The 17,973-nt window shown below is 41.0% G+C and overlaps 1 protein-coding gene across 7 annotated transcripts in view; it reads left to right on the top strand.

The window, feature by feature from the left end:
- The first annotated feature begins 235 nt into the window (after positions 1-235).
- The window catches only part of si:dkeyp-115e12.6 (centromere protein F), a 23,887-nt gene continuing 6,149 nt past the window's right edge, over positions 236-17,973 (top strand). For 2 of the 7 annotated variants that reach the window (XM_034883434.1, XM_034883430.1), the window contains exons 1-16: positions 236-462; positions 2,550-2,639; positions 2,841-3,018; positions 3,141-3,337; positions 3,529-3,632; positions 4,682-4,746; positions 6,621-6,888; positions 7,453-7,646; positions 9,023-9,148; positions 9,281-9,409; positions 12,172-12,294; positions 13,433-13,568; positions 14,019-15,442; positions 16,357-17,220; positions 17,535-17,722; positions 17,762-17,890. In XM_034883434.1, the coding sequence (XP_034739325.1) occupies positions 2,857-3,018; positions 3,141-3,337; positions 3,529-3,632; positions 4,682-4,746; positions 6,621-6,888; positions 7,453-7,646; positions 9,023-9,148; positions 9,281-9,409; positions 12,172-12,294; positions 13,433-13,568; positions 14,019-15,442; positions 16,357-17,220; positions 17,535-17,722; positions 17,762-17,890 (4,109 nt within the window). In that variant the 5' untranslated portion in view covers positions 236-462; positions 2,550-2,639; positions 2,841-2,856. The remainder of the gene's footprint in view (positions 463-2,549; positions 2,640-2,840; positions 3,019-3,140; positions 3,338-3,528; positions 3,633-4,681; positions 4,747-6,620; positions 6,889-7,452; positions 7,647-9,022; positions 9,149-9,280; positions 9,410-12,171; positions 12,295-13,432; positions 13,569-14,018; positions 15,443-16,356; positions 17,221-17,534; positions 17,723-17,761; positions 17,891-17,973) is intronic. The other 5 variants (XM_034883436.1, XM_034883437.1, XM_034883431.1 and 2 more) reach the window with 5 other exon arrangements.

The raw sequence follows: 17,973 nt of genomic DNA, 5'->3' as shown, positions 1-17,973 counted from the left end.
GAAAAGTATGTAGGACAATGCCAATGCAGATAGTAATCAGACACTATATGTAAATAGGCCAACCTCTCTTCTGTCTTGTTCTCTGTCAAATAATAAATTTCGCTGGCTTTGTACGATTTCATGTGAAAACTAATAATGATGGCTGTTTCACAGATCTGTAGTGAGATTGTCGCTAGAGGTCATCAGAGGTTCACGCTGCTGCGAGGACTTTTCCCAAAACATTCCCCTTCTACGTCATTGACCCCCACCCCTCCTCGTGCCACAATGACTGTTTGGCTTGTCAGCTGAACTGGGCGCGCTTCTTCTTGTCTAAGATATGAAAACTGTCAGTTTAGGTCAGTTGTTCTGGTCAAAGGTTTGTAGAGTAGAGAAGAACTTGGGCTGTTGATATCAGAGCAGCGTCACGACTCTGCGCCTCCCTGGCGGCTGGCGCCCTTTGTTACGTTAACGCTCAAGTGAATGGTAAGTAGCTTTAGTGTTGGGTTAGCTCGTAGCATCAGTGCTAGGTTAGTTGTCAGTCACTTACCGCTGATGGACAAAGCACAAAAGATCTGGCTCAGCTGGTCATGGTGCGGTTCTGGCTAACTCGGTGGTGGTGTTCATGGTGGACGTTAAGTTGAAAGTTTATGGAAGTTGTCAGTTAACGTTATTCTGTTTGAACCTCGTGATACAGCACAGGCCAGGGTCCAACCTTTGGATTTCTATACTTAAAGGAGAATTCCGGTCGATTCCAACAAGTAACTCTGTTGTTTGTAAGTTTGGAGTGCTGTCAGTAGAGAAAAAAACGAAAACAGTCGGTGCTGCCTACACCAAGTTATCCTCCTGCTACCGTTAGCACCCAACAGGCTTGAACAGGGCACGTTTTAAATGGGTTTTTATCCTCTTAACATGTACAAAATGTCATTAAAAGTGCCTGCCCATGGGAAGTGATTCCTTCCAAGTGAACTACCAAAGCTGAATTAGCACAACTTTCATGCACTTCTTTCACATATACACCAGTCAGATTCACTGTTTTCACTGGAAAGGAATCATTGCACATGGGTAGGCACTTGTAATGACATTTTGAACATGTTTAGAGGCTAAAAACACATTTAAAACTTTCCCTGTTTACGCCTGTTGGGTTGGGTGCTAACTCTAGCAGGAGGATAACACGGTGTAGGCAGCACCGATTGTTTTAGTTTTTCTCTCTACTGACAGCACTCCAAATTTTTCAGACAACGGAGCTACGTGCTAAAATCGACCAGAATTCTCCTCTGTTTGACATTCCCCCAGTTTTAGGGTATGTTGGAGAGCAAATTTAGACGTCTTACATTTATTTTTAACTCAAAATCTCCAAAAATGAAGATGCAATTTAAAGTGCAAAGAACTGAATGTCTATCCAACACTCCGGTTGCAATAGCCGTACTTAGGGACCATCTTAAAATTGCGGTACCAGCTATTTGTAAACTGTTTTTGAAGGTGCTATGTGTTACATACATCTTTATAGATTCAAGACAAAGATAGGTAATCATTATTTTTTAAATATACTTTATATGATTATACTTTATATGATTCATTTTGCTAGTATCTCTGAGGTCAGATATTAAATACTAATCTGCATCTTTTTTTTAAAGATTTAAATTAGGCAAATTATTTATTTGTATGTTAATTAACATGCCAGAATTCAACAAGGGATGTGGCAGGTACATAGTGTCTACTAGCTCATGGGAACACCTGCCTCTCTCTGTCTTGATAGGTACCGTAAGTAATGGACTGTATTTATATAGCGCTTTTCTAGTCTTAACAATTACTCAAAGCGCTTTGACACAGTACAGAAACCATTCACCATTCACACAGCCGAGGCTGCCGTACAAGGGGCCACCTGCTCATCAGGTGAACACTCACATTTACACTCCGATGGCGCAGCATTGGGGGCAACTCGGGGTTCAATGTCTCTGGTATTATCTTCTTTTCAAGTCCCTCTACAAAAGTGTTATTGTACAACGTTTGAAGCCGTTTTTGTGTCAAAATGACTAGCCTATTTCTCTAATAGATCTGCCCATTTAGTTGAGTATTTCTGCCTCTCTTGTTTTCAGAAATGGAACTCTGACTGGTGTTATGATGTTATTAGCCTTCAGGCTAGAGTGCATGCATGTCAAAATCAGGCTTTTCTTCATTCCTACAGTCTGTTGCTTGTGTTTGTATCCATTTGTTGATGTTAACCCATATATAAGTGCTAGTAAATGCAGTTTTTGCAGATCTAACTAATAAGTGAAACAATTGTATTCACATGCAATTGTTTAATTTTTAGCAAAAACTGTTGTTGCAGAAGTTTGAGAGAAGTTATTTAATTTTTAACTGGGAAGTGCTCTTGGAACATTGCATGCAGTCTGTGTTGGAAAAAACTGAGTCACAGCTGCCCAGCGGTGACAACCAGCGTCTCCCTGAAGGATTAAAGCCTTAGCAACATAACATATTCAAGACAGGATACAAAACCAGAGGCACTTATGATTGAAAACAAAGCTTACAAACATCTTCCTTAACAGGCCTGTACTTTCTCTTTGTTTCAGACTGTGTTGCTGGTTTCTTTACCCCAGCTACAGACTCTTATGGCTCCAGGAACTTCCTGATTCTGGATCTGTTGAGCAGAAATAGGACAGGTCAGCTAGCAGGTTGTCTCATGGATGCGTGCATTTGAACACAAATGGCTATCATAAGTCCTCAGAAACCAAGTGGCCTTTAGAACAGAAAGGAAATGGGTTTTTCAGAGTACCCTTTAATGCAGACTAACTAAATATCCAGAAGTAAAAATTAACTTGTATTTGAGTTTTTGTGCTGATGTTATATTCCCACCCTGTCAGGCCCAAGCAAAGAGAGATGAGCTGGGCTGAGGAGGACTGGACGGTGGGGCTATCTGGACGGGTCCTGCAAAAGGTGAAGGAGTTGCAGGTCCATCAGGAGCGACTGTCCAGAGAGAACAAGCAGAAACAGCTGCAACTGGACAACATTCAAACAAGCCTCGAAAAACAGACTGTGAAGGTTAGGCTAACACTTGTAAATGATGGCATATTTCTAAATTTACTTTTAAATAAATATCCTTATCAAGTTAGGTGAAGTTAGAGTCTGGTTAATTGTGCCTTGTTTCTTCCTCCCCTGCCAAGTATGAGGAGGCCCGTGCGGAGCTCCAGTGTGTGCAAAGAGAGCTCCAGAGTGTTCGACAGGAGGCCAAGGCAGCAGTGACCAGCAGTGACCGCCTTACCCAGGAACTCCAGACCAAGCAGGCCCAAGTATGCTCTTTGGAGGGCCAGCGTGATGCTGCTCGCACCCTCAACAACAAACTCACCCAAGAAATCAAAAGGTGAGAACCAGTGGAATGGCATTCATGGACCCCAATGAAAATGACCCACTGTAGTTCTTAAAAAAAAATATCCTGATACCTTTGCTACATATACTGTAGGTTTTGATTGATTTTTAGATGTCATGATTTAGAAGCCACAGATCTCTTTCCATCTGTTTCTTATTCTCTCTCTCACTCTCTCTCTCTGACAGACTGGAGGCAGAGCTGGAGAATCTTCAGAATAGTAGCAGATCGGCAGATACTACTCTGTTTTCTACACCCTGCTGGAATACAACCTCACCCTGGGAACACAATGGTACAGTCCTGTAACTTTCTGACTCCTGTGTTCATTCTCTCTAGTGGTTTCTTCTTTTCATTGAATTACTGTATAATAGGGCTGCATCCGACTCATAATTTGTCAGTCAAATTGGATTAGGATGTTGATATTTTATTAAATATCAACAATTTCTTCCTTTTTAATCAGATATTCAGACGGTCAGGGTGGAAAAAAGTTTTACGTGATAAAGTAAACATGCCAAGTTAGCCCTCAGAGTTAATGTGTGCTAACTTCTATAGCCTAAGGTTTAAAAAAAAAAAAAAATAGAGAAAAGCACACTTTTGTTTAATCCCATATAATAACAGCAACGCATAATGCTACAGCTTCACCTTTTCTGTGTTTACCCTTCACAGTAAAAGTCCAACTTAAATTGAATGCATTTCCCTGACCCAATAAAATAGCTTACACTACCCTAATGACATTTTTTGTTGACACTACATCAAATGAAAGCCAAAGACTCTATCATATTAAGTAGTTTTTAAGAAGAAGGCAAAATATAACATTATTATTCAGAGCCAGACCTGGCACAGGCTGTTACCCATGCCCAGGCAGCTGCCTCCGTCTCATTCAGACTCACCCTGAGTCAGGTTCCCCAGCGGCTTGTACTCGTCATTGACATCTTCACCGAGCAGAAGGGATGACTGAACGTAGTGGAGCGATTTCACCCCAGAGAACAGCGCTCCTCTGAAAGACAGCTAAAAACCCATTCCTCAGCTTGAAGGGTTTCAGTTGACTGAGGGGCCACCGACTGATGATTGGAATATTCAACTTTTTTAGGGGCCAGCCTGACTGTATAGTTTGGAAAATTAATTGGAAAAACAGCATGAATCCCAAATGAAGAGATTAAGAACAAATATACTGCCTCAGCCACTGTCCATTCTTAACCCTTCACTGTCTAAGAACTCTTATATTGACTTTCCTCTTATGTCAGTAAACATTTTGTTTTTTTCTGCTGTTGGTTCTGTTCAGCTGTCGTAATTGGCTTTAGGTACCACATCCAATCCATATGCTGTGTTTTTGCCCTGTAGGGAGCAGAAAGCAGGAGAGGTCAGAGCATAGAGAGGAAAGACCGAGTCGGCCGCTTCACATCCGAGTAAGTACCAGCATGTTTTTATGCTGAGCTATGCATAGGCTAGTTCAAGACCAAAATGGCAGTTAGCTTAAAGCTGCAATATTTCCTTTATTTCCTCCACTAATTAACTTACTTCTAATTAAATACTGTTCCATTGCTTCTTGTTTAACAGCAACATACACTTTCTTTAGCTAGGCTTTATGACTTTCCTAACATGTCTTTGGTTCAGCTCATTTGTTTCTATTGAAGACATCAATCGTTAAAAATGTCACAAGTTCTTGGGGGGAAAAAGCTCAGTTATGTCTAAAAACAGCTGTCCATTGTAGTTTTGAGCGAATTATGCTCAAACAGGAGTACATTGTGGATTCTTTATGGACTATTTTCAGCTCCAGATTTGGTGCACTAGCGAGTAGTTAAGTAGCAGGATTGGATATGTGGGTTTGACTCAAACTAACCTACAGTGCCCATCCATGTTTATCGTAATGAAGGAACATGTCAGTAAGGGCTAGGGCTGTACTATTATGGCCAAAATGATAATCATGATTATTTTGATCAAAATTTTGATCACAATTCTCCCGATTATTTGTAGATTTTAACCAAAACTAATTTTATCGTCACATAGGCTATTTATAACTGCGAGAGGGAGTATGATGGACGCTACTCACAGAGCGACGCCTGATCATTATGAATGGGTCCAGCACGGGTCGAATGGCGGATACACACGTCGTGTGTATGAAATGTCTGTATTGTCACTGCGCTGCATTTTTATGAACTATTATATATTGGCCTTGGGTCCCATCTCTCACCCAGGTCCAGCAGCTCCGTCTCACACGCTGTTACTCTACCAACTGAAGTTAGTTGCATTCAATAACTTATTGAGTGTTCTCCGCCGTGGCGGCCGCGATAGTAGAGTTACCCGCGGAAACACTGGTACAAATACAGGTTTGCCCCTCATACTGAACAATATACAGCTGTGTTAATAAAAAATTAAAACTGAAGACAAATGTCAGAAGTGTGGCCCGGCGGCCGCTCTGTGGCGGGCGCAGAGAGTAATAGGAGAGAGAGTAGAGGAGAGATCCAAACACTGGCACGGCTTTACAGACGAAATGGGTCATGTAACGCAAAACAAAATCATATCCATATAACAACATTGCAGCAGATGCGATGACATTAGCACCGGTGCGTCCTAGAGGCGCTTACAGCTAACAGACACTACTAGCACCAACTAGCACTGGTCACCGCTGTTGTCTGAAAAACAACACACACGGGACAAAATGTTGCGTTTACTGGTAAACATTGAGACTGATGTATTACTGACTGCTATCTGTTGAGTTTTCCTCCTGTTACTCTGTCCTCTGTGACTGTCTACATCTAGAAACTAAGCTGCACGGCTAGCTTAGCTTATTGCAGGGAACTACTCTGACTGGCACATGATCAGACATTGGTTTACGGAGGGATAGATGGGCTATGAAATGATGTTTTCATGGGATTTGTTTACAATAAAAAAAATACAGTATTTCACCAGAATTATCCTTTTTAAAACAAGTTTTTCCTACTTGTTCACTGCTAAACTCATTATATTGTGATGCGTTTGTTTAACTATTGTGGCAGTTTACTTTTCACACCTAATCTGTGACTTACCTCTCACCTTCCACACTCTTTCTTTTGTTCAGAAAGTATTTGTCATAATCACAAATATGTGAGTCAAATTTATACCTCGGAAGCATCAAGGACATAACAGCAATTCTTCGGTCAAATGCTGTTTAAGTCAAAGTGAAAGAGCTTGATCCTTCAAGCCCTGTTTGTAAAGTCTGCTAATGTTGTTTCTTGTTTGACATCCTGTTAAGGCTCACACCCTCCTTTTTACTTCATCCTTTCTGTTGTCCTTGCTTCAGCAGCAGCTCCAGTTCTCCGAAGTAGGCACAGCCTCGTTACCACGACACCAAAACAACAGCACACCCCACCGCCATCCATCCGACCAATCAGACACCTTCTCTTCTACTCCCTTGTCTGTGTTTCCTTGGGAACGGGATGACTCGAGGCCAGCATCCAGGAGACCGTCCCCCTCTGCTCCCCAGACGCCCTGCGCTGATGTCATCAGTAAAGGCCAGCAGGAGCAGAGGGTTTATGGGAAGGAGAAGGACCACAGGACAGAGACAGACAGTGAGTGATGTCAAATGGTCAACATGGTAATATGGAACAACAGGCTGTTGCCCATTTGCAGTTTGAAAATATAAACATACGCCTCAGCCCAACAGCATGTGTCCTAAAACAGGATTAATTAAGTTAACTGGATAACTGTACTAAGTAAGACCTGTTCTGGACCTGACCTGATCTGACCTGTACTATGAAGCAAGATTTTGGCGTTAACAAGGTAACTTCAGGTTCAACCCAGGGTTTTGTGTATCATAACGGTGGACCACTTGTTACCGGGTTAAATCACCATGGTAACTAAGGCTGAACACCTAGCCTCCACGTGATCAAAATGTATTAATTGTGCAGCCCTATTACAACAATCTACTAATCTTAATGTAACTTTGTACCCCTGTAAGTATTGATTTCTTGTTGTTTTTCTTAGGCCACACCTAAATCCCACATGGGTTTCAAATGTGAAATTTTCATTTCTGTATTTTAAAATTGTCTCGGGGGTGTACTTAAAAGGTGTTTAGGTAAGTTGATGAGCTTAATAACCAACATGTCTCTGTGTGTGTTTGGTCTATCCACCAGCATCTTTATCAGCAGTGCTGAGTCGTGTATCTGCTCTGGAAGAGGAGCTGTGTGCAAAGGCCGGGATGTTGAAGTCTGTTCAGAACGAAGTGGTGCAAAGCAAAAAAGAGCTCACGGCCAGGGAGCTCAGCCTTCAGAAAGCCCGTGACGAACTCAGCCTGGCACACACAGGCATGGCCCAGGAGAGAGAACGGGTAAAAACACCTACTATCACAGCTGATACAACTGGTGGTGCTACTACTACTGTAAACTCATTGTGTTAATGTTCTGTAATTCCCATGTGCCCTATTGTTTTTGTCACATAATGGGTGTTGCCCATATTTGTCAAAACATTTCTCTTTGACTTTTCTGAAAATAACAAACATATTTTACTTATTACACAATCAATATTATCGGGCACTTTAAAAAGGTTGTTGCTGGAAAAACAGTGCCCTTGTTCTATTCTGCCATAAACAATATAGCTAATATTTTGTAACAGCTAAACCTTTGGCAAACAATGTACTTTGCCAAAACTAAATATTTACATTAATTTATCTGTAATACTATTACAGCACAAATATCCATTACAGGGTAAACAGTGTAATACACCTTTAATAGCTAAGCACATGGCTTAGGATGGATTGCATGTTGCTAGCAAATTACCCAAGCACAAACTGAATATCAACATGTGGCTACACCAGTAATATTACACAATCGGCACATCTATCAGCTGTAAGTAAATAAGAAACCCAGCAACGGCAATATTATCAAGGCAATAATATCTATCTATCTGTGTGTCTATCTATCTTTGGCTCTCCAAATAATGGTCATGTTTTAACAAGGGCTAAATGTATGCACATTGTAGCAGAACACTTATTTAAATATGAATAAACGTAGTAAACATTTACACAGAAAACAAGGCAGTAAAACCATGACAGTTTAGCAAGCTACGATGACTCTCGTCACGGATTTGTCAATCAGCTCGGGAGAGAGAGCGTTACTGTCATAACTATGTTTTTTTTTTAAGATAATTTTTTGGGGGGGTTTTCCTTTTTATAATAGTGGATAGACAGAAAAAGGGGATAGACATGGGGGATGACACACAGCAAAAGGCTGCAGGTTGTATTCTAACCCGGGCCGCTGCAAGACTCAGCCAACATGGGGCAAACGCTCTTACTGGGTGAGCTAGAGGCCGCCCCAACTACCATCAGCTTTTTTACAAGGTTGATAAATGTCCTGAGTGATGTCATCTTCTCCTTCCTACATGATTCCAACTTAAAGAAAAAAAAACATGTTGTAGCCTACACAGTGCGGCATCTTCAGGAGCCTCGGGTAGCGGGAAAGGATTAAACACAGGGTTTCCACAGCGTGATAATCCACAGCAATAATACGTATATTATAAATGAAAAGGGTAATTGTAACCATCAACATTTCTACCGCGGTTCACCGTTATCGTTACATCCCTAAACACATTACTTAAAAGCGAGTCAATAAAATAGATTTAGAGAAGTGACTGACATATACAAAGAAACAAATGTGCACACAAAGTTGTCTTGTTGTCAATATTAAAGAGAACATGTTTGTGTGGAAGGCATCAGGATCAGAGAAGAGGCTGAAGCAGCTGCAAGAGGAGCTGAAGTGTCAGAGGCAAAATGCTGAGAGCAGCCGACTGCAACACCAACAACGCTCTAAGGAGCTGGAGAAACAACATCAGAGGGTGAGATTGATGAATGGGGGAAATGGACAGAAGACAGATTGAGAGAATTAAAAGAAGACATTTGGCGATTCGTCTCCAACTTGCTTTTTATTTTGTTCCACTGTTAGAAAAAATATTTTTTTTATTTTACAGGATTTGACGGAGCTTCAGAAGGAGAGGCAGTGTCTGGAGAAGCAGCATCAGCAGGAAGTGAATAAGCTCAACCAGGAGCTCCAGCAGGCCAGGACGCTCCACAATGCCCTGCAGGCCCAGGCTGACAAGGTAAATATACACACAAGGTGCACAAAGTCATACAAATGAACGAGGCAAACTAGCCTTCTAATATGCTTTTTCATACAAACACATTTACTAAGATAACACTGGAAACTGGGCAAAATATACATAATGTTTCTATTTCACTTCTCATGTCTGATCAGTTTTATAGCATTTTTCTTTTTCTTTGTCTCTGTCCTTTCTCCCTCTCTCTTTCTCCTGGGACTTGTATTATTCAATCCAAAGGTCAATAAACTTATCTTGCTTCTTTTCCCACGCTTGCTTCTTTCCCTTGTTGTTTTCTCTCACTCTCTGTTTCACTCTTTTGCCCTCTGTGTTTCTGTTTTCCCCCCACCCTGTTCTTGCTGCTTCGTCCTCTCCTCTTGGTTTCTCCCCAGTGGAAAGGTTGAGCTGCGAAGGTAATGACCGTGTGAATACGTTTGAAGGTCCAGAATGCTTTGGTTATAGAAGCGTGAAAACAACTCATAACTTGTGTGTGAGAAATGGTCAACATTTTATAGTAAAGGAGGTGTAAAGGCGTGGCTGCAGAATAAGGATGATGGTAGATGAAGTTTTGTATGATGGTGTGTTGAGGCAAGTTGCATGAATATAGAGATTGAGGAATGTGTTTGCGCTTGAAAACATGGTGGTGTTGTTTCTTTTTCGATACCCTTTACGTGAAGGAATGCTGTGGTGTTTATTTTTGTATCAGCAAAACAATAATACAAAGTTTAATCTCAAAACAAGTGTGAGCCCCTCAACAAAAAAATGAAAAGTGAGCATTCATTCTACCTGCAGTGTCCCTTAAAATCTTATACACACAAAAGAAGCACAGTTTGTGACCAAAGTGACACATTTACACGGCTCAAGTTGCACGCAAATGACAAAGCCATAATGAACTATTTTCTGAGAAAAGTAGTTCAGCCGATTACATTATATGACATGAGCGTCAATCACTAAATTTACTGTTCTTGTCATAATTAGAATTATTGGGTCAATGAATGTTGTAGAATTAAGCCCATATTAGTGGCAGAAGTTGTCTACCTTATGACCACACCAAAAACCTTCTTTAGAGTATAAGTCAAATCCTACAGCGTTGAACTGCCACCTTGTTTGCCATTTAATGTGCAATAACTGTACATGTTGCTTTTTTCAACGTGACATGAATACAATTCAATCCACTTTATTTGTATAGCACATTTTACAAACACAAAGTTACCAAAGTGCTGCACAGAAAACTCAAACATACAAAACAATTAATGTAAAATATTGTAAAACAAAATAAGAGCATCTGGTTTAAAAAGATAAAAAATAGATAAAAATAATAAATACTAAAATACAATAAAACAGTGAGAGCCATCAGAGGACCACACAACTCACATGGAGTTAAAAGCCAAAGAATAAAAATGTGTCTTAAGACGAGACTTAAAACACTCAACTGTTGGGGCTGTTCGGACATGGAGGGGCAGAGCATTCCAGAGTTTAGGTCCAACCACAGAAAAGGCCCTGTCCCCCAGAGTTTTAAGTCTCGTCTTTGGGACCACAAGCTGGAGCTGGCTCTCTGACCTCAGTGATCGCGCCGGCCTATAAATCTGGATGAGGTCTGAGATATATGTTGGGGCCAGTCCATTCACAGCTTTAAAAACAAACAATAAAATCTTAAAATCAATCCTAAAACGTACATGAAGCCGGTGCAATGAAGCAAGAATTGGACTTATATGAGCGCGCTTTTTAGTTCCAGTTAAAAGACGTGCTGCTGAATTTTGGACTAACTGTAAGCGTGAAAGTGCTTTGTGACTTATACCGAAATAAAGTGCATTACAGTAGTCTAATCGAGAAGAAATAAAAGCATGTATAGCTTGTTCAAAACTGTTAAAAGACAAAAACGGTTTAACTTTGGCTAAAAGACAAAGATGATAAAAACTAGATTTCACAACTGCATTTATTTGTTTGTCAAGTTTAAAATCACTGTCTATTTTTACCCCAAGGTTAGTTACAACAGGATGCACAAAATCACTGAGGGGGCCCAAGTTTATCGTAGAGTTAGTGGGGCCAAACTGCATGATCTCAGTTTTACTCTCATTTAGTTTTAAAAGATTTTGGGCTAACCACGCTTTGACGTCATTTAAACAGTTAAGTAGGGGTGTCAGGGAGCTGCCTTCCTGCTTTTTGATTTGGTATATAAATTTGACAATCATCAGCATAAAGATGATAGGAGATGCCATGCTTTTTAAAAACTATTCCAAGTGGAAGGAGGTACAGTGCAAAAAGAATAGGACCAAGAATAGATCCCTGGGAATGAAGTAATGAAGGTAACATAAGACACAACAATAATGAATCTAAAAAGGCTGAATAAAGTAACTAATTTGTTGGTTTAGTAAATGTAATGTGATAACTAAAATTGAATCAGTAATCTTCTACAGCAGCACTCCAGTAAAGCACTACCTTGAACACTGTTCACATGTACCATGACATGAGAATTTCGTATGAGCACTGGTGGGAAGCCGATCAGCTTTTTTAGTCTTCATTACTTTCCCCGGAGAGTTAGACATTAGACACAGCTTATGCTCGCTATTGATCGCCTGATTGTTCTCCTGCTTCCCCCTCACTGGTCCCGATTCCTGCTGCTACAACAACATCCATTAATTTCATTATTTATTCTTTGTTATTTTTACCTTATCTTTTTTGTTTTAATACCCTTTCCCTCCAATCTCTTTTGATGAATTTTTTTTAGTTTCTATTAGCCACTGAGTCATAATATCCTTTATCAGCTGTCTCTACAGAAGCAGGCATTGGACAAAGAGTTGGACACTCTGAAAGAGAAACTAAAGTGGACCGAGGGGCAGCTGCAGGAGAGCCAGAAGAAAGAGGCACAGACACAAGCCAAACTAACGGTAACACACACACACACACACTTTATTTAATTATTCATTAGCTGTGGGTATAAAATTAACTCCATACATTTTTTTAAAGCATCTTAATGGGCTATATGTCGGTCCATGGTTTTATAATAAGTAAACTGTAAATTAGTTATGTGTAAATTGTGGCTTATTCAATCATCCAGCTGCATTATTATGGTATACTTAAGGTATATATGTGGGTGTTTCATTTCACAGAGCTAAGAAGATGAGTTGTCTGATATTAATTTATTAAATTGCCTCCCCTGTTCCTATGGCAAGGAAATAACCTAGATTCTACTGTACTAAAAAAAAATGTGCAATTACTATTATTATGGTTCTGGATGGTGAACTGCTGAACTTGCACACAAGTAAACCATTTTCAGAAGCTTGGTACAGCCACGCAGCAGAGGATATAACACTCCAGAGTAGTTTTTGTGGCAATTCATTACTAGAACCCGACGGATATATCGGCGGACTGATATTATTGGCCAATAGTAGGCATTTTTTCCAATCTATCTGTATTGGCATTTATAATGGCCAATTTAAAAAAACGGACTGTCAAACCTGTTATGATTGTTGGTGTAGCCAACGTCCCTGTTGGCAACACCGATTTTTCTTATTTTTAGGAGTGAAAACTCATAAATAACTGCAAATAACTAATGTTAGGGGGAAAAAAATCGCCTTAAAATCGGTCAGGCTCTATTCATTACAAGTATACCAGCTTGCATCATGAGCATTAATGCTGCCTTAATCTGTGACTTGTTTGTCTGTGGTTTGTTGCTATTGCTACACTGTGTATAGCTGTCAATACAAAAGTTTTACAAAAATTGTTTATTTGGAAGTGCTGCTGCACAAATACAAATACCCAGACAGATGCAAATCCAATTTAAACTTACAGCAGAATTATACCTGCTTCTTAAATAGTTTTAAAGCAATCCACCTGATCATGGACTTCTGTTTATTGAAGAGAGGCTTATGTAGAGGCTTTAATGTCAACAGACACACATTTGGAAATTCTTTCTCAAAACAGACAATTGTTATGGATAATAAAGGATCACCGGAGCACTGCAACTAATCTGAACATTTCAATGGATTCAGTCTACGTTATTTGTATTTTTTACCCTATCATTAGGAAGCTCTGCGTGAGGCAGAGAGTGTGGCAGTGAGTCTGGAGCAGAGCAGGAAGAGAGAGCAAGGTCTGGAGGAGGAGGGGAGGAGACTTGCAGAGGAGCGAGCCGACACCCTTCGTCTCCTCAAAGAACTGCAGGGTGAGGAGCGAGCTGTGGGTGGGATAAAAGACAAATATCATTTGATTTGTACAGATGGTAATTATGTAAAAATACTTGTTGACACAGGCTTAAACCAGTGTCCTTCGATGGATGCCAACCTGTTGATAAACTTAGAGTTGGAAACATTTCACATTCATTATTTAAGTGGTCAAGTCCTAATGAGTACTTGACATTCATGAATGCTGTACAATACATGCCATGTATCTCGGTGCTGCCACCTACTGGTCAATAATGTAACATCCATTTTCTCAAATGCAAATAACCAACAACTATTCCAGTAGCACACTTGATGAAAAGAAGCTTTGTCTTTACTGCTTTTCCTCCAGCCTATACTTTCTTAATGCCTACGTGGTCTATAGTTAAAACTTTAAACAGTAACTTCTTTAATCTTTTGATCTGCTGTTTGTAATTATTTTCTTTTAACTCCAGCGCAACATACTGTTCCAGCACCCCCTCAACAACCTGTCCAGTTTTGCCCTGTTGGACAGAGTTTCTCCTCTCAAACTTCTTACTCTCTTCATTCTCGACCATCAACTCACATCAAGGGACCCAGCACCGCCAACCTAGTCGAGCAAAAGCGGGAAGAGGATGTGGATAAGAGAAGGGCAGAGAGTGCGGCATCGTACCCATCTGACAGAGAACCGGGAGAAGGCATCGACTCGGAAGACATCAGCAACCTTATCATTCCAGCCTCTGAGTGTTTACAAAGGGAACACAGAAGAAGAAGTAACGATGAGAACAAAAGCAGAAATGAGGGAATAGAGAGTGACAGCTCTGGGACAAACGAGCACTCCACGTTTGATCAAGTAGTCTCTAGTCTCTCTCACTCTGCTGCTGGTATGCCCACTAACACCTCTATGGATGGTTCTTCTGAAAATACTCCTCTCAAGGCTTTTGAAGACCTCAAGAGGGAGAATGCCACACTGCGTTCAGAGCTATATGATGCACGAGAAGAACTGCAAAAACGTCTTGAGGACCTAGAAGCCCAACGACACGCCGAGACAGAAGCCAGGACCCGGCTCAAACAACTCAGCCGCAAACGTGCTAGCCAAGATGTGGATAAAGACGAGAAAGAAAAGGAATGGAGGGCACAGCTGGAGAGTGAGAGGACTGAGACAGAAAGGTTAAGGAAGGCCATGTTGTCATTGGAGACAGAGATGAAAAGAGAAAGGGAGGAGATAGAAAGGAAGGAGCAAGAGGAGGAGGAGAAAAACAAAGCACTAGAAGACCGGGAGAATAAATTGATAGAACTTAATATTCAGCTAAAGAAACAGCTGATGGAGGTGAAAGCCCAGCTTGCTTTAGAACAAGAAGAGAGAAACCAAATAAACACAGACATAGATGTAAAGGAGGAGTTGAGCAAGAAACTGGAAGAACTCAAAGTTGAATTGGAAGAACTGAAGTGCAGCAGAGAAGAAGACTCACTGCACGAGGATAAACTCTCAGTTGCCAACAGCCAGCTGACGTACCTGACACTACATGATGATGATGATGAGCTCAACTCCAACATTGTTTGCTGCGACAACAAGCTCCTCCCTTCGCCAGAAATGAACCTCCTCTTCTGCCAGTCCACCAACCAACGCAACATACTCGTATCTCAGGCCACAGCAGATCTCATCCAGGAAGAGCAAACAGTGATAGATCCAGAATGCTCAGCTCTGGAAGATGACAGACAAAACTACCTGAAAGGGTCTTCCATGTCAGACCACAAAAGGTCACTTTCCGACCTCTCAAATGTTGAGCCAGCCTTCTCAGATTTGACAAAAGAGGTAGAACGCCTGATGAAGGAGAATACAAAAGAGAGAGAACGTGCTAACCAGTACCAGGTTAAACTGGAGGCCCTGCAAAGCCAGGTAAGTGATGTGATGGGACATGCAGTTTAGTACTTAGGCTTGTCTAGCCAGAGTTAAACACTTTATATTGATAAGATACTAAAAACTGTTAGATACTAAATCATAACACTTGCATTGTAAGTAGTCATCTCCATCTAAGTTTTACACTTATGTCACTTATTGACTGTGATACCTAGGTTTTGATAGCCAAATGATGTAGAGGAATACTATTAAGGTTATTGTTGAATAGACATGACTTAATAAATGCTGTTTTATGAAAGCAGCTAGCCACTCAGTGCAGAAGTCAATAAAACATAAAGAAACAATAAATAAAGAAGAACAGTAAACAAGTTAGTGCCAACATCACTGGCATTGCCTAATTTCACCAAAACCATTGAAGAAACCAGTGAGAAAAAGAAGCCACAAACTGGGGGACCAGGCCAAATTACCTATTGTTAAAAAGGCCAATAGTTGATGCAATAAAAACTTAATATATTTGTTATTGCCACCAAAGGAAATAAACTTCCGTCCTGATGGAAGCAAATACAACTCTTTGTGTAAACGGCAGTGGGAGTCCAGTAAGAGGATCTGATGTTTCTGTGTAACCCTCGTTTACAGGTGGTAAAGATAATTTAAATGCACAGCAGTGACTTTAAGGCATGCTCTCACAAATCTTCCTATTAGGCTTTGGTTTGTAGATTGAGGGTCCCAAATCAATAGATATTAGCAAATGTTTCAACTGATTCAATAAAGGAAGCATACAACTTTTTCAACAGAGTCTTGTCAACACTGAAACTTGAGCATTCTTAGGTTTGTCTTTTAAAATGGGCTGTGTAGCTGTTCTTAAAACACAGTAAAGGTTTGGCTGTAGTGGCTTATTACCCATTTATCTTCAACGTGTTTTCTATTTGTGTGTCCTTTTATTTTCTTCTTAGGTGACGTGTCAGACAAAGCAGCTAACCACAGCTTTTGAGAAGCAGAGTCAGTACATCTCTGGTCTTTTAGTTGAGTTGCAAGAGAAGGAGAGTACCCGCCTTATCCAGGGAGAGGAACTGCAGCACTACAAGCAAGAGCTGGATGCGCTCAAGGCTGAAAAAGAGGGAGCGGAGAAGAAAAGAAGACATGAGAAGATGGTCAAAGTGGTGGAGGATGGAGAACAAAAAAAAGAGACACAAGATGAGAGGTTGGTGGAGAGCTTAAGGCTTCAGGCAAACCAGGAAAAGAAAACTGCTGTCAACCTAACCCTTACTACAAACTCTCTGGCCGAAGGTGACTCTGATCCACAGAAAGATACAGATCAACTAGAAATTGTGACATCTGATGCTGAAAGACCAACACCTAATAGTGACAAATCAGACAGTGAAGCACTATGGTCAGGGGAACAACATCCAAGCGCTCAGCCCAAGACTCAGAGTAACCATGACTCTGCATGTGTGATGGGTGAGACCGAGTGCGGTCAAGAAACCGCAAACATGGTTGCAGAACTCCTTGCTCTCCAACAGGAGAATCAGCTGCTAAAACAAAGAATAGAGGGCTTGACTGTCTTAGACACCAGGACCCCATTATTACACATTGACGGTAAAAACCAAGAAGACCCAGCCACGCAAAGCCAAAACACAGGAAATGCTGCTCTGGCCTGCTTGTTGGAGCAGAGGTCACTCAGTGTGCCGAATGACATCAGCACTGACGCACGGCAGACACTGGTGCAGGATGCGAAGAGGAGGGAAGATGGGAGGATTACAAAGGTTGAAGAGCTGGAGGCAGCATCTGAGCTTCAGATCAACCGCCTACAGCAACAGGTAGTGACAGTGTACTACCTCTTAATATCACAACATTGATCTAATTTGACATGTTTAATGAAGAAAAGGTGACAAAAACAGTTTAAGTAATTAACATAAAGAGGAAACTTTACTATATAATGGACTTTGTGATGTAGACATTGATAGCCTTCACTGGGAAATCAGAATAGGAAAACATCCATCTTATTTATTTTTCACAAACATAAAATTGTTCCCAGTTTCTGCATTACCTTGTAAATGATTTGTATTCTTTCCAAGTGAGTTTTTATTTTGAACGTCTGCTTGATGTAATCTGTCCTTCCACTCCTGTCCAGGTGGAGGAGCTGCAGATGAGGCTACGGACTCTCTCTGCGGAGACCCAGCAGCAGGCCGGAGAGCTTCTTATGTGGAAACTTGCCTCCCAACCAGCACCAACATTTGACCAGTTCCTTTCCAACACAGACAAACCGAGTCAGACCCTGGACCAGATATCGGCTGTCAGACGGTCACAGTCAAACCAACAGCAGACTGATGAGATGACCCAGAGCCCAGCTCTGAATCTGGCTGGCCAGGTTCAGGATCTTTACCTGGGTGTTCAGGAGAGTCCTGGTAGTGTGACAGTTGTTCGAGAAGATGAGTTATTCTTCTCATGCACCTCCAACAAACTGCAGGGTTGCATGTTGTTCTCCAGGTAACACGCTAAGGCGAAAGAACGATGACACTGCAATAACTTAGATTTGAAGCTTGTGTTAAATGCATATAAGTAAAGTGATT

This window comes from Etheostoma cragini, chromosome 10 (genome assembly GCF_013103735.1).
Source record: "Etheostoma cragini isolate CJK2018 chromosome 10, CSU_Ecrag_1.0, whole genome shotgun sequence".
In the NCBI taxonomy this organism is placed as follows: domain Eukaryota; kingdom Metazoa; phylum Chordata; class Actinopteri; order Perciformes; family Percidae; genus Etheostoma; species Etheostoma cragini.
The sequence above is the reverse complement of the archived record's forward strand: the minus strand, read 5'-3'. Positions and strand labels throughout refer to the sequence as shown.